This window comes from Nicotiana tabacum, chromosome 22 (assembly GCF_000715075.1).
Source record: "Nicotiana tabacum cultivar K326 chromosome 22, ASM71507v2, whole genome shotgun sequence".
Taxonomy (NCBI): Eukaryota; Viridiplantae; Streptophyta; class Magnoliopsida; order Solanales; family Solanaceae; genus Nicotiana; species Nicotiana tabacum.
In genome coordinates, this window is record NC_134101.1 from 58,667,966 (window position 1) to 58,684,093 (window position 16,128).

General features: G+C 36.3%; 2 protein-coding genes across 2 annotated transcripts; one reads left to right on the top strand and one right to left on the bottom strand.

Moving 5' to 3' along the window:
- Positions 1 to 8,027: 8,027 nt before the first annotated feature.
- Positions 8,028 to 10,060, bottom strand: LOC142176669 (uncharacterized). Its single transcript, XM_075244784.1, has 3 exons — positions 9,252 to 10,060; positions 8,532 to 8,996; positions 8,028 to 8,442 (listed from the first exon to the last, which is right to left on the bottom strand). Exons 1-3 carry the CDS (start codon positions 9,546 to 9,548, stop codon positions 8,122 to 8,124), a joined length of 1,083 nt encoding a protein of 360 aa, XP_075100885.1. The 5' UTR covers positions 9,549 to 10,060; the 3' UTR covers positions 8,028 to 8,121.
- Positions 10,061 to 10,361: 301 nt separating this feature from the next.
- On the top strand, positions 10,362 to 12,407 carry LOC107772825 (cytochrome P450 89A2-like). The gene has a single exon (XM_016592295.2). The coding sequence runs from the start codon at positions 10,613 to 10,615 to the stop codon at positions 12,275 to 12,277; it is 1,665 nt and encodes a 554-aa protein (XP_016447781.2). The 5' UTR covers positions 10,362 to 10,612; the 3' UTR covers positions 12,278 to 12,407.
- The last annotated feature ends 3,721 nt before the right edge of the window (positions 12,408 to 16,128 follow it).

Genomic DNA, 16,128 nt, shown 5'->3' on the forward strand with positions numbered 1-16,128 from the left:
ATATTCGATAGTACAGGGACAATTTTGACACTTTACCGTTTTCAAATTTGTAAAGGGACTAGGGCTGTGACATCCACCTAGATGTTTGCCTAACGGGGTGTAGGCTTTAGAGGAGTTTTGTTGGTAGGGTGTATTATAGCAATCAACTCTAAAATACCCACTCAATACCTCTCGGTAAGAGAGTGGGTTTACCCAATTTGGCTTTCTCAAGTTCCAATGGATATTGAACTAAACAGTGGATAAATTGCTCAAGTCGGATTTTACTATCTCTAGGTTCAACCCTTTAATTGGGACTATCAATCTCTTGATTTCATCCCAAACTCTTGTTAGCCAAATATTTCTAGACTAGGTCTCTCTTTCTCAAGTAGAGACCAAGTCAAATAGGCTTGAACCAATGTTTGCAAACATCTAGGCTAAATAATACACACCCAACTATAAACAAGCCCTAAGTCAAACATCCATTAGATTCCCATACTAGGGTTAGGTCACAAACCTAGCTAGAAATTTAGCTACTCATAGTGGGTAATGAAGAAAATAAAGAAGAAAAGATGATATAACTCATATTGAATGATTAATAGATGAAACTCCAATGTAAAATCCACAATATAAACTAAAGTTGCCTAAAAGAGTAAGGAAAAATGGCTACAGACTTTCTAGTATTGAAATACTTGACCTAATTTCATTAAAGTAGTCTATTTATACAAAGCTAGAATTTTCGGACAAAATTTCCCTTTTGGAGGTTCTGCGGCCGCACAATTCTGTGTGCGGACAACACTTTTCTTCAGCTCTTGACAGGAGTGGATTCTACGGCCGCACAATTCTGGGTTACGACCGCATCTCTTGAGTTCTGCGGTCCGCATAATTCTGGGTGCGGCCGCACATTTGATTTCTGCAGCCGCACAATTATAGTGCGGTCCGCAGTTCTTGTTGAGTTTGCATTTAAAACTCTGTAAACTTTGACTTCTGAGGCCGCACAATTATTGTGCGGTTCGTACTTTACGCTGAAGCTCTGTTGATTCTTCTTCATATTCTGCGGCCGCAGATAGAATTCTGCGGTCCGCACATGAGCCTGTGTGTTTGATTTTTGTTATTGTTCAAAAGCACTCCTTCTTGAGTTGGATTTTATCGTAATGGCTAATTTTCCAATACTCCTGTAAGTAAGCATATTTTATCAGTTTTCGGGAATGCCTTCAAACATTTATGAACTAAAACAAAAGTCAAAAGGCGCAAATAAGTAGTCAAAATCTCCACTTATTAGTGATACACAAAAATTGTGACCAGACAATAGGGGCATACCTCTGTCATTTCGATGAGTTAATGTCCTTAGTCTGGATGGTCATTCTGATATATGGTTGGTGTCGTTCCCTGTTAGGTCGTGGGATCGGGTGATCTCTTCTGGCATTGTCTCTTCGATCCTTTCTTAACTCTGCTTGTGCTGAGGTTAGCCGGTGGGTTGGCCCGTTGAGGTTGTCCTCATCTGCACGGACTTCGGCACAATAAGCATTGTGGATTTCGTCCCAAGTGGTTGGGGATACTTCATCAACCGACTTAATGGTTTCCTCGTTGCTCTTGAACCATCCCTGCTCAACTCGTTATGAAAGGCTGCGACTGCCATCTCTTCGGACATGTTTGGTAAAGTCATCCTTACTCGGTTGAACCGGGTGGGGAAGTCCCTTAATCCCTCTCCCAGAGATTATTTGACGATAAATATGTCGTTCACTCTTGCCTCGGCCTTTTTGGCTCCAGCATGGGCCGTTACAAACTTGTCAGGCATTTCTTCAAAGGTTTCAATGGAGCATGTCGGTAGCTGCGAATACCAGGTTAATGCTCCTCCAGTGAGGGTTTTGCCGAACCTTTTCAGCAAAATAGAAGACACTTGTTCCTTGGCAAGGTCGTTGCCTTTTACTCTGGTGATGTAATGAGTCAAATGATCTTCGGGGTCGGTTGTGCCATCATATATCCTAGGTAGGCCGCATTTTAAAGGTTTTTGGTATAGCTTGTGGGGCTACATCATCACTATACGGTTGTTCGACGAACCGCTTGTCATCCTTCTTTGGCAACAGCTTGGGGGAGCCCGATATTTTATCGACCATGTTCTGGTGTTCTTTCATTTGATCTCGGAGTGCCTTGTTCCCATTCTCCATTCCCTCCATCCTTTTCGAAATGGCTGCGAGGGCCATAGTAATCTTTGGCCTTGAATATCACAGCTAGCATCCCGTTGTGAGTCATTTGTCTAGCAATGACGTTTTCTTTGTCTGGCCGGGTAGGGTTCAATGTTGAAGATGGAGGTGCAGTGACCATTGTGGCATAAGAGTGTTTTCCTGGAATTGCCTCGTTATTAAGATTCGTGACTGATGGTGGGATGTCTCCTCCGTATTTACTCCCCTGAAGAGGGCCTTCCGGCGGCTCCATCAAGTGGAGCGTGAGAGATACGTGCTTCTGTGGAAAGAGACGTTACTAGCCGTTGGAGAGAGAAAAAAAAGAGAGTTATCGCTACCCCTTGCAAATATTCAAGATTTTGTATAATATTCCATCATAATGTGACATAGTCATAAAAAGAGAGTTATCGTTACTATCCATCATAATGTGACCTAGTTGGCATATCTCCGCAAACATATACAGCTGTATAATATTCCAAATCGTAACACAAACGAATTCTATTTCGTATCTTCAAGATTTTGTTTGTTGTTTGAAGTTCGAAGAGTTATCGCGACCACTTGCAAAAGGCAACATAAAGTTTCCAAACTTGAAACGAAACCCAAAACTAAAGGTCGAAAAATAAGTTAGAATTTTAATTTTAAAGTTGACAAAGAAAAATTATTAGGATAATGTAACAGGAAGATCTTTGGCCAATTTTTTAGTTGCAAAATTTCAACATTTTAAATGAAGAGCGTGCAGCCACATTGGCTAAGATCTTGTTTGTTTATTATTAAAATTAAGAAATTACTTTCTATAACTTCAACTCCAAACTTACAATCAAACTACTCAGAACAAATCTTGAATCTTCCTAGAAAGATATAAGTTTTGTTTGTACTACCAAAAAAAAAAAAGAGTTATGTTTGTTTCGATGAATGTTAGCTGTATGTGATCAACACCACTACATGATTCACGTCGCCATGTAAAAGAGTACACCAACTTCCTCAAACAGCACTTCAGAGAATGATAATACATAGGGTGTGTTTGGTGTGAAGGAAAATATTTTCTAGAAAATGTTTTCCTGGAAAATGAGTGGTTTTATTACTTATTTTTTTTATGTTTGATTGGTGAGTGAAAAACTTTTTTCCGAAAAATATTTCTAGTATTTGTTTAGAGGGTAGAAAATATTTTTTTATGCTACTTTTCTTATCCCCCCCCCCCCTCTTCCCCAAATCCCCATGTTTCCTGTGCTCCCCCTCCCCCCTCCCTCCCCCAAACTCTAAATACTCAACGTTTTCAGGACTCTATTTTCTTCAAGAATTTAATTATTCTTTTAAAAATTCACACAAATTTTGGGACTAATGTGCTGCTTTACTTTTTCACTCAAAAACAACGTTAAAATTTGTGGTACATGACTAAAAAGAAAATACTCATTTTTTGGTTGAAAAAGAAAGTATTTTTTTACAACATGAAAAAAGTATTCATTTTGTTAAAATGAAAGAAAATATTTTTTCTACAACATGAAAAGAAAATACTCATTTTGTTGAAATGAAAAACAATACTTTTTCTACATTATTTTGTTGAAACGAAAGAAAATACTTTTTTATCTCATGAAAAGAAAATACTCATTTTGTTGAAATGAAAGAAAATACATTTTCTACATTATTAAAAAAAGGTGTTTTTTGTTGAAATGAAAGACGATACTTTTTACTACATTATTTTGTTGAAATGAAAGAAGATATTTTTTACTACATCATTTTGTTGAAATGAAAGAAAATAATTTTTCGATATCATGAAAAGAAAGTACTTCTTTGTTGAAATGAAAAAAGATACTTTTCACTACATTATTTTGTTGAAATGAAAGAAAATATTTTTTTTACATCATGAAAGATATTTTTTACTACATCATTTTGTTGAAACGAAAGAAAATACTTTTTCAACATCATGAAAATAAAGTACCTTTTTTTTGAAATGAAAGAAGATACTTTTACTACATTATTTTGTTGGAATGAAAGAAAATACTTTTTCTACATCATAAAAAGAAAGTATTTTTTTGTTAAAATGAAATAAAATACTTTTTTTATATCATGAAAAAAAAATACTCATTTTGTTGAAATAAAAAAAGAAAGTACTTTATTTACAACATGAAAAGAAAGTATTCTTAATAATAATATTTCTATTTAGGGTGGGCGTAGGGCAAGGTTTGGGGGAGGGTGGGTGTGGTGGGGGTGGATGAGGTAGGGGTGGGATAGGTGTGGGGGGGTTGGTGGGGATGGGAAATAGGGTGGGGAAGGTTGAAGAAGAGTTTTGGAAAATATTTTCCCTTCTCTTGATAGGGAAATAAAATGAGTTCACGAGAAAATTATTTTCCAAAACACTTAAGTCAACCAAACATGAGAAAATTGGAAATATTTTTCATCATACCAAGCACACCCTTAATGTTATATATTATTATTATTTATATGTAAATAAAACTTATAAGTCAAATAACTCTAAACTAATCGCATTCCAAAGGAAAAAGCAATAATACTTAAGCTTATCATTGCAGATATTTTATTACCATTATTATTATTAATATTATTTTATTTCTTATTTTGGTCCTTAATTTAAGCATCTTAAATAGGAAAATAATTACTACTTTTAAGTTGCCTTGTTTAGTTTTATTGACAACAACAACAATAACATACCTAGTATTATCTCACACCAGTTGGGTTTGGGGAGGATAGTGTGTACGCAGACCTTACCCCTATCTTGTGAAGATGGAGAGGTTGTTTCCAACAGGCAGTCTCTCTATCAATTCACTTGTCAAGTATAGAGAGGCCTTGCCAAATATAAGAGAGCCTCACATAAGTATATGATATAAGACACAAAATAAATTTTCTTTGCCTATTATATAAGCAAAGGATATATGGCAAACATCACAAGCGATTGTCAAATGAAGTCGCTCAACGTGACATATTGATATATAATATTACTAAAGGAGTAATACATTACCATCCTTGTGGGGAAAACATAAATCAAGATACGCACATCACTCAATCAAAGCATATACATAAAAACTTTCATCACCGAGGGGTCTACTGAGATGATTGAAATTTCTCCACCGTTAACGAGAAGTCGAGTTCTGGAAATGGTGAACCTTTCGATAGGAAATGCTTTATTCCCTTGGTGGCCCTATCCGGCGTGAAACTGTACATGAAATGAAAAAGGAAAGAAAATAACTTCCACAACAAGTAGGATTGTGATCGGCTGATGGTGATGTGAAGTTGCGAAAAACTAGGAGTGTATATATTTGCACGCTAACTGTTTCAAATCACAGCTGGGGGATGTAACCATACGCAGATTACCTGTTAAACTCAACTTCCTCATAGCTTCTGACTGAGAAAATGAGTTGATGTGGCATGAGTAACATGACATCCAATTCAAAGATTAGAGATATCGGACAGCTGTGGGTCGGAAAATAGCTCCACAAGAGTATGAGTTGCAAGAATCTCCATAAAGCTCGGTGATCACGCCCAACTCTAGTCCTAAAAAGGATAAGCGGTCGCTGCAAATATAATCCGGTCTAAAGGTCCGGAGTCGAATCCCACAGAGAACTAAGGCTTAGCTATAATTGTTCAATATTGCTAAGAAACACAAGTCCAAACAACTTTCTAATTATAAAGATTATAATATTTATTCTTATCTAATTAACTAACAAATACTAGAAAGCAGTACAACTATCAATTAACAAGGATAAGGATTGAAGACAAGACTAAGGAGGTCTAGAGTTATGATTTCCCCAATTGTCGGAATCCTTCCCGTTGTGTCTTCTATAATTTCGCCTAAGTATTCTCTACCGATCGTGAGTACTTTGGTTGTCGTAATTCTCTCCCGAGTAATTACCGCAATTTACTAGATGTATTCTCTCGAACTACACTAGCTGGTACTTACTTCATCGCTCACTACGATCGCACCAAGGTTTCGTTATCTCTAATCCCGCCTTTAAATCCTCTGTATTGATCTCTCACAAACGTTAGGAGTGATGTTGTTCAACAACTACCTAAATATATACTCTCTCTCGAGCAGTACACACTAAATAGGTACAGTCAATTGATGTTCATTCAATCAACAGCAAAAAACACATAGTTGAACAAGTAGAGAAATCCAACGGCTCAATTATATTAAAACATAACACGAATTCATCCTCCAAAAGGTTCCATCAAAACCCTAGATACCAAATTAGCTATTCATAATAGTATGCATAACTACAATACTAGAATTCATAACCAATAATGAAAATAGGAAGAAGGAACTGAGAAACTTGTAGAAGAATTCTCCGCCTTGCTCCTAGTATGTTCTTGCCTCCTTAGGTCGAATCCCCAGTCTCCTTAGCCTCCTTAGGTCTAAATTATGTCAAAAGTATGTCAAAGGTCCTCTAAATACCATTTTTTCATGTATATATACCAAGTAGGGTCGGGCCCAAATAATTATACCTTCTCCTACGTGAAAAAGGACACTTTTCTAGGTCAGGACGTCCGCGGCCGCGGATTCAACCGCGGATTTGGCCGCGGATTTTACCCAGTGTTCTGCCTCAGATCCGCAGCCGCGGATTCGACCGCATTTTTCACCCTGTTCTGTTTGGAATTTGGTAAAACATAAAACATGAAAGTTGTAGCTCTTTGAATTATATTTCCAACCATATATTGTGTAGTCCAAATGGAATTTTGAACAAAAAGTTATGTGCATCTTACTAGACAGTGCGCAATATGCCTACTCGATTCTTCGTTCGTTCTTAACTATCATCCGTTGATCCCCGAACGCGATCCCCGCTTAATTCCTTGGGCTTTTACTCAGATTTCAAAGTTTCAAATTACTTGAATTCATTCCATAACATCTACTTAGCTCGGAATCACTCCTACAAGGCATAAAATACACAATTAGTGCAAAACACTAGCGACTAAAGCTCAAACTCAATTAAAATGCAGTAAATTAGAGTGTAATAAGCGACTAAAATACGTAATTATAGCTTATCATCACTTGGATCTGAAGATGGTGAAATCGAATTGAAGTTGCCACAAACACCGTTGTTATACCTTTAAATTTTAAGCAAGTAAATACTGAGTTGAATTTGAAACCACTAGGTACGACAAATTAAACACATTAAGAAATAGTCAGTCGCGCAATTTTCTTGAAACAATAGAACTACAACTGTTTAGCAGTTACATTGGAGCTCACAAAAGATCTTTTAGTAGCGATTGCTGATTGATAGTCGCAAATAGGTTTCAGCAAACTTAATTTAGTAAATATTTGTGGCAACTTAATCACAGTCGCCACTGAAACTTCTCGTGACAACTATTAGGGTCATCATGAATATAATTATCCAGGGATTCACGAAACCTCTTTTATTGTAGTGATAGTTGATGCATATGTGGTAAAGTTATCGCCTTGAGTCAGTAAACCCACCCTTAATTTGTATATGTTTGAGATTCTAAAGCTCAAGTTGAGCTAGCAATGCAACTAGGTGAGGCCCATCCGTCAGTTGTTATATATTGACCTCAATAGTTGCTTAACTATAATAGACGTTTAGATCATACAATGTTTTGAGACGATCCCAGGTGTTAATCTTTAGTTATATCTATATGCCATGCTTTAGTTGTGTTGAATGTTTAATATGATTATAGATAGGTTTTTGTTATGAATGAATATTAACTGTTGGGATATTGAGTTGTTGAATGTTTAATTGGAAGAAGTCATTGAAGTAGTAGGCTCATCAACATCAAAGAAGGCAACTAGCTCGATCGAGAGAGGGTATTTAGTTAGTACTATGAGAACTATCCTTTGGTGGTAAATGTGCTTCATTAGAGCTGAAACTGAACGTACGCGTTGTAATTGGAAAACAAGCTCAAAAGTGAATTAAATACCGACATTAAAAAATAAAAGATCCTTGCAATTTAATTTCATTAAATGATCTTAACAATCTTCTTGCTATATTCTTGATTACATTCAAGAACTCTGTGGTGTTGTGTCTTGTTCACGAAGTAGAAGGGACCTCAATATAGCTTCACCGATTGGACCAACATGCCACAACGCATGTCCACCATCACTAACTTCATGATAATGAATCCAAGGTAGCCTTTTGGAAACATATCTTTGTAAGCGACAAGGTACTATGTTGTCCTCATAACCTTGCCAAATATGAACTGAGCTTTCTTTTTTATCAGGAAATGGATTACCAAATTCTAGTGGATCAAAGTCCCACTTTCCATAAGCCAAGGTGAAGTCTTGGAGAAGAGACTCAAAATCACTTTGCTTCGGATAAAGTTTCTGCAAATTAATTAAGACAATTAATTTTCAAGATAATCATTTCGCGAAAACTCATGTTTGATTTGAGAGAGGTGGATGATGAGCTTTACCGGGTCAAAAACTTCCGATCTATTTGCATTCTTTGCAACTTCCCTGTCCTTTTTGCTTAACAATGCAGAATTGCCCGAGAAAACACTGTTCGATTTTTGTGTAAAAAATGAGTAGAGTAACCCAGGAGCATAGCGTGCGAGCCAAATTACTAATCGCCAAAGCTTGTTATTGTGATCGTTCTTGATCAAATCATGAGGAAGGGAGTTCCATTTGTAGTTGATTATTGGAACAACAAAAGCCACGCCTGATAGCCTGTGTGGTATGCGTCTGAGGCAATTCCAGGCAGGATAGCTTCCAGCAGAAACTGAAATTAGATAGAATTTTGATCCTATTTGTAGTTGATCAGCTACTTCTTCTATATCACAAGCTTCACTTTCTAATGACCGTTTAGGATTTATATCACTTTCCCCATATCCAGCTCTATCAAACTGTAGCATATATATCCTCATCTCCTCTAGGATTTCCTAAAGAATATAGTTAGTAGATCAATCTAATGAAAACATTATTTAGGAGCTAAAAGCGGAGAGACAAATAAACTATTATTGGATGTCCCTCTCTGAATATGAAATATCAAAACAACCATGTTAACAATTAAAGAGAAAAAATGAGCATCAAACATACTTTTAATTCTTAGGAGACTAGGACGATAATTCTTCAAGATTAGGAAAGTAAAATGTTGTATTACTAGTAAAGTTGAAAAGGGTGTTAGCTAGTCATACTTGGGTTGCAAGAAAATCCTTATCTTTGGAGCTATTAATCCCATGGACAAGGATGATTCTGTGAAGGGATTTATCCATTGGGGCTCCTCTTTCTCTGTATGCCAGCCATCTTCCATCCTTTAGTCTGATTCTTGGTGAAGAAACAACTCTCTGCATTTCCCTGCTATTCGATGGTGATCTTTGAGAAGCAGAAAACCCCACGAAACTTAACACCGAAACTGCAATTTTCTTTAAAAGCATCTCCAGAAGGGATATGAAAACTAATAGAAGCAAGCCAACAAGTTTCCTTAAATCCATTTCTTGGAAAGAAAAAGAAATGAAAGACAGAGGAAAACAATGGTGGATTGATTTGGGCAGTCGTTTCTCACTCTGAAAATAAGTTGCTATTTTATAAGTAGTACTATCAGTGTTTCTGATACAAAATTGCGATATCTATATTTATCCAAGGGTGTGAGTGGGATGATTGATATTCTTTCTCTCTAACCAGATGTCTCGAGTTCGAGTCCTAAAAATAAAAAATCTTTCAACAAGAAATGCTTTACACTTTTAACGGGCCTATTCGGAGAATCCAAATTAATTGGCTCAGTGAGTTTCTAAAAAAATGAAAAATCGTTTTGTATAGTGCCACAACTCATCAGCTAGTCTCCATTTTGTTTGCTTACATGTGAGAGTGGTGTTCATCAGCCTTTTATCTGCAATATCTCTAGCTGTATTCTTTCAATAACTTCATCAAGTCGCCGTGGAATACAATACCCTACGTCTCTGCACGTTTTAGAAAGAAGACGAGAGTCTCTCTGTTTTACCCCAAAATAAGTGATTTTGGTTCCTACAGGGAAAACTGATTTTTCACGCTCAATGTCACGTCCAGATAGAACAGTAATTTTTTATTTGTTTGTCACACCTCCCTGCATGTATCTCATAAAAATTACTGCTAGTATAAACTAACATGTTAAAACAGATTTAATACAACACTAATATTATAAAGGTAACGTGCCATAGTAGTGGGAGAAGATAGAGATTTTTAATAATAAGAAGTCTTAAGAATTTTTCAATCAGTCTAGCCATACGCTAGCTGTCATCCTCCTTTTTTTATTGCACTAAAATAATCTCCTACATTAGTGATCAGAAGGCAACTAAAATGTCATATAGGCGTTTCCTGTTACATTTAGTCCCTTGCAGTCTTGTTCAAATACTTTGATTACAAACAGAAAGGGGACGCGGGAGTCATAATAAAGAAACATTTAATTCTACTCTTCCTACTTTCCTTTCTTCAATATCTGTTAATCATCCTACTCTTCTTTCTTTGATACCCACACGTAGCAAGTCTCTATCTCTAGTACATATGTCCTGGTAATATTTAGATGACAAACACAAGTACTGGAATTATGGAAAGCTTGTTCATCATTGTGGTCACATTCTGTATCTCTTTCTTCCTCATACTTCTCTTTAATCTTTTCTTCCAGAAAACAAAGAAACTCCCACCAGGTCCCTTTATCTTCCCAGTGATTGGGATGTTACCATTGCTAAGAAAAACCAGTCGCGATCTCGAACTCATGCTTCGAGATCTCAAACGCAAATATGGTCCTATCATCGCCATTAAAATAGGCTACTCATCTCCATCCATAGTCATCAGCAGCCACTTGTTAGCCTACCAGGCTTTAGTTCAGCAAGGTGCCATTTGCTCCGATCGGCCAATTGCTTCAACAACCAGTAAAATTTTCAACTCTAACCAGCGGACAATAGCATCCAGCTCTTATGGTCCCACGTGGCGGCTCCTTCGTCGAAACCTCATCTCAGAAATGCTCCATCCCTCTCGCATCATCAAGTCCCACTCCAAGAACCGAGCTTGGGTACTAGGCATACTCATTCAAAAGCTCCTTCTTGCTCATGAATCAGCCGCAGCTGATTCTGCCACGGAAGCGATCATGTTACTTGATCATTTTAAGTATGCCATCTTCTGTCTCCTTGTCCTCATTTGCTTCGGGAATAAGCTCGATGAGTTTCAAATAGAGCAAATTAAAGACGCACAACATCGAGCACTTAAAAATTTTCACCGTTTCAGAATACTAGATTACTTTCCTGAATTTTTAGGAAAAACAATATTTAGAAAACGCTGGAAAGAGCTCATTGAACTACGAAAAGAGTTGGACGGGGTCTTCATCCCTCTGATCCAAGATCGGGTGAAATACAAATTAGAAGCAGTGGGAGCGCCTAAACCTGGAGTTGATCATCATCACAAAGAAGAGGAGGAGCTGGAAGCCGATATTGCTTATGTTGATACGCTGGTGAATTTGGAATTGCCAGAAGAAAAGAGGAAGCTCAATTACCAAGAGATGGCCAGCCTCTGCGGCGAGTTCCTTGCTGCCGCCAGCGATACGACATACACCGCCTTGCAGTGGATTATGGCATGCTTGGTAAAGTACCCTTCCATTCAGGAAAAATTGTATAAAGAAATATGCCAAGTTGTGGAATCAACACCATTGTTACAATCAATTAAGAACAATAAGGTGATAGAGGAGGCAGTGAAGGAGGAGGATTTACAGAAAATGCCATACTTGAAAGCAGTGATTTTGGAAGGTCTTAGGCGACATCCACCAACTCACTTTGTTCTGCCACATAGGGTAACAGAGGATATGGAGTTGAACGGCTATGTTATACCCAAGAACGCTACCATCAATTTTATGGTGGGGGAAATGGGCTTGGACCCAAATGTGTGGGATGATCCAATGGAATTCAAGCCAGAGAGATTCTTGGTGGATGGAGATGGAACTCTTCAAGAGTTTGATATAACAGGAAGTCGAGAGATCAAGATGATGCCATTTGGTGCAGGGAGGAGAATATGCCCAGGCTATGGCTCTGCTATGCTCCATTTACAGTACTTTGTGGCTAATTTGATTTGGCAATTTGAATGGAAGCCTGTGGAGGGAGATGAAGTTGATCTAACAGAAGGGTCAGATTTCACCGTTACAATGAAGAATCCATTGCGAGCTCGCATCAGTCCCAGGTGTTGTACGGGGAGCTTATAGAAACCACAAGTACCATTCAGTTTAATTTCATAATTCGGTAACCAAATGAAAGGGTGTTTTGGCTAATGATGTTTCTATACAGCACCATTTTGTTTCATACTATTATGAAGATGTCTTTTTGGTGTTTCAACATCTGTATGTCTTTGGATTGAACGACGAATTAAATAACTGCCTGTAACTTATAGTTATAATAACCAAATGCTAGTATTAGCTATGTACAAAATAACTAGAGATGTATGTACAATTTCAAAGTATGGGGAGTGTAAAAAAAGAATTAAAACAAGGGATGTGGTTTTATGTAAATATACTTCAATGCCACCAAACAACACAAGTTCTTTATTTTTTACTCTTCTGCCTTCTTCTCAGTAAAAACCGAGGACAAAGCACAAGAGGTAGAGTCTTAAAAGCAGCGGAAATAGATTATAACAAAATGCAAGTTAAGATTTGATTCTGGAATGATGTGATGTACATATCAACAAAGTCAAATCTTTTTGGATATGAATATCCCATAAACCAGCATTTTCTAACCTAAACACGCACGTAACTTGAAATTCTTTCATACTTATGCTAATGACAATCTTCATACACTAGACCCGTGCTTATTGCATATTGCCTTGAGGACCCAATTCATTGGATGTCCTATGGCCAGGAAATTTCTCACTTAGGCATTTTATCAAACAGCTGTTCAGGCATAATAACCAAATGCTAGTATTAGCTATGTACAAAAAATTGCACTCGAGATTTCAAGAGCTTAATCAAGCAAAGAGGATCAATCAAAACTGGTATTGTAACAACAGAACAATGCAAATGAATCGTCAAACGAGTTCACGCATTTTCAAACTAAAAATAAAAATAGTAAATAAAACTTAAGTTTTGTCAAAAATAGGAATTACCGAACAGGTGTAGTCATTAAAGCCACAAAACAGAAATTACCGAGTTCATTACTCATTACAAATGACAAGAGTGGGTTGCTCTAGTGGTAAGCATCCTCCACTTCCAACCAAGAGGTTGCGAGTTCGAGTCACCCCAACAGCAAGGTGAGGAGTTTTTGGAGGGAGTGAACCGAGAGTCTATCGAAAACAGCCTATGTACCCAGGGTAAAGGTAAGGTCTGCGTACACACTACCCTCAGTGAACCGAGAGTCTATCGAAAACAGTCTCTCTACCCAGGGTAAAGGTAAGGTCTGCGTACACACTACACTCCTCATACCCCGCTAGTGAGATTATACTGGGTTGTTGTTATACTACTAAATACAATGCTAGTCGGCTGCTGGGAAACAAAGGAAGAAGAAGAGAGGTTGCATTTGGCTAGGGGTGTTATTGTTGTTTTGGTGAAAATTGGGGGAAGACTTAACCCAACAAAAACGGGAGGAAGAAAATAGAAATAAAAAAGAAATGACAGGAGGCTTTTTTGTGAGAGCGTAATTTTTTTATTTTATCTTTTTTCCTATAAACGAAATAAGATCGTCGCAAAAGAGCTTTTTCTTGGCGACTTCTTATGGTTCGCCGATAAATGTTACTCCAAGTCGAATATGATATCAATTTATGTGGCGACTAAATGTGTCCCAGAAAGCCATATTTCTTATATTGAATTCTTGTTTACATGAAACTTTTGAAAGAGCGAATTCACTGTGAAGCCTTGGTACATCAACAACAGTTAAATGAGAGGAAAGGCACCTCCGCTCTATTAAAGAAACTAGTTAAGTTACCAGCGCGGTCATACATGTATCATTATAAATTTAGTTGATATAGAAAATATAAAAGTTTATATAAAAATTTATGATTAAAATATAATATAAGACATATGCAAAATGTAAATTAAATGTACAAAAAAATACATATAAAAAACAAAAAAGGAATAAAAGTGTCACATAGAGAAAAGTTAGCTTTCATTTTATAGAAAAAGAATATGTAACATAACGCTTCTAGCATGCCTTTGATTTATATTTGTCCACAAATAATTTTAATTATTGTAAACAATATCATTTGTTATTAATAAATGTATAATTTAGAGGTAACTATTATTCATAATAAGAGACATTTGGTCTAAAAAAAAGAGTAAATTTTATGGGTGGTCATCCAGCTTTGTATGCATTACACAAAAGTCGCTATTCTTTCTTTTGTTACATAAAAATCATTTTCCTTTGCTCCACTTTTCACAAAAATAACTTTCGACATTTTTTGTTAAAACCCCACCTAAAATGTGAGAGAAAATAACAAAAATGATCCTTATATTTTTCGGTTAGTTTAATATTCGCCCATAAATATACTCCTTAGTTGTTTTGATTAATAAAGTAGTCAAAAGTGAGTACTTTTGGTTTTCTGGAGTATTTAACAAATTATAATTGTTATTTTATTGAAAAATGCGAAAAAAGAGATTACTATGGAATCACATTTAGAAGTGTATTTTTTACAATTTCGGCTATTTTTGACTTATTATAAGATTTTGTATAACTTTTTGAGGCGTAATATGCTATTTTAAAATTTATTTCTAGCATCTTATGCATTTTTTGTTTTACTAATTCTGGATTTGGCAAGTCCATCCCATCAAAGTATTTAGTCTTACTTGCAATTAGGTATAAAATAACTGAATTTTGTTGTTCCATAATTAATCACTACAAAAAATTTGATAAATTGTGGCGGTTTATTTATGGGGGTCATAAAAAACTTCCACTATATGTTTGTTTTGTGTCGTTTGAGCCAACCCCCACAAAATAGTTCTTATTGTGGCGGTTTAAATATGGGGGTCGTAAAAGAACCCCACTATATATTCAATTCGTGGCGTTTGTTCCCACCTCCTCAAAAAATTTTCTTATTATGGCGGTTTCTTTGTGAAGGTTTTTGATAACCTCCACAAATATATCAATACCTGGTGTTTGAGAAATTGTTGCAATTCGATACAAGTTAACGATTATTATCTCATGAAAATTTTTAGTTATTTTTTTCACCTTATTTCTTTAAAATTAAATCAAACTAAATATTTTGTTAAAACTTTGCGAATTAATGCAATTTACATCAGTATCTATACCTTCTAGTTTGTAATCTTTTTCTCCTCACTTTCTTCAACTACAAAAAGAAAGGTTTTCCATTATTTATCTCTGTCTTACTCGTTAGTTTTTCATTGATTGTCTTTGTGCATTTCTTTAATTCATCTCTCTATCTTTAGCAAAAAATAATAACGACTTCTATTCTATTTCTTCCTCATAAATTTTTTATTTATAGATTTATACGAAATGTCTACCCATAAATACTAAACGTAATTTCTAACCACATGAGTATCATGAATCTTTAGGTGCAAAAAAATAAAAAATTAACTGACGTTGGACCACAATATTGGATAACAAAAGAATAATGCAAAATGAGCCATCATAAAAGTTGAAGTGTGGCTCAACAAAAGCAAGAGAAGATCGTTGATTCAATTTGGTCTCGCCGTCACAAGCGATGCTTCCTTTAGCATCGGGCCAGGTACTGTCAGCACTCCCTTTTCAGTTGTGTGGATTCAATGCTTTTATCAAGATTCTCATTTATTTGTTCCTTGTTGGTTGTGGTAGTTTGGAGTTCTTCCTGTTATGCCGATCCAGGCAATAACACACGAGGTTGGTAATGTGTTAGTAATTTCCTTTTCAAGCTCACGGTGCATATGAGTTCCTCTTTTTTAACCTAGAGTGTTTCCTAACTTGTTCTGTTATCAGGCTACTAGGCATGCTCAGCGAGTTTATGTTGGTGGACTTCCGGCTAATGCAAATGAACAGGTATTAGACCACCATCTACCAATCTCAAACAGTAGTTGGTCTTTTTGACATTTCCATATAATGTTTATTTGTTGAAACAAAGTAGATGAATACTCTCTCC

What these genes read in the sequence shown, in the direction of transcription:
- LOC107772825 (XM_016592295.2), top strand. Translation starts at nt 10,613, where the DNA reads ATGACAAACACAAGTACTGGAATTATGGAAAGCTTGTTCATCATTGTG.
- LOC142176669 (XM_075244784.1), bottom strand. Translation starts at nt 9,548, where the DNA reads ATGGATTTAAGGAAACTTGTTGGCTTGCTTCTATTAGTTTTCATATCC. An exon ending in AGGATTTTCTTGCAACCCAA is followed by an intron (nt 8,997 to 9,251) that starts GTATGACTAGCT and finishes TATATTCTTTAG; the next exon opens with GAAATCCTAGAGGAGATGAG. An exon ending in GATCGGAAGTTTTTGACCCG is followed by an intron (nt 8,443 to 8,531) that starts GTAAAGCTCATC and finishes ATTAATTTGCAG; the next exon opens with AAACTTTATCCGAAGCAAAG.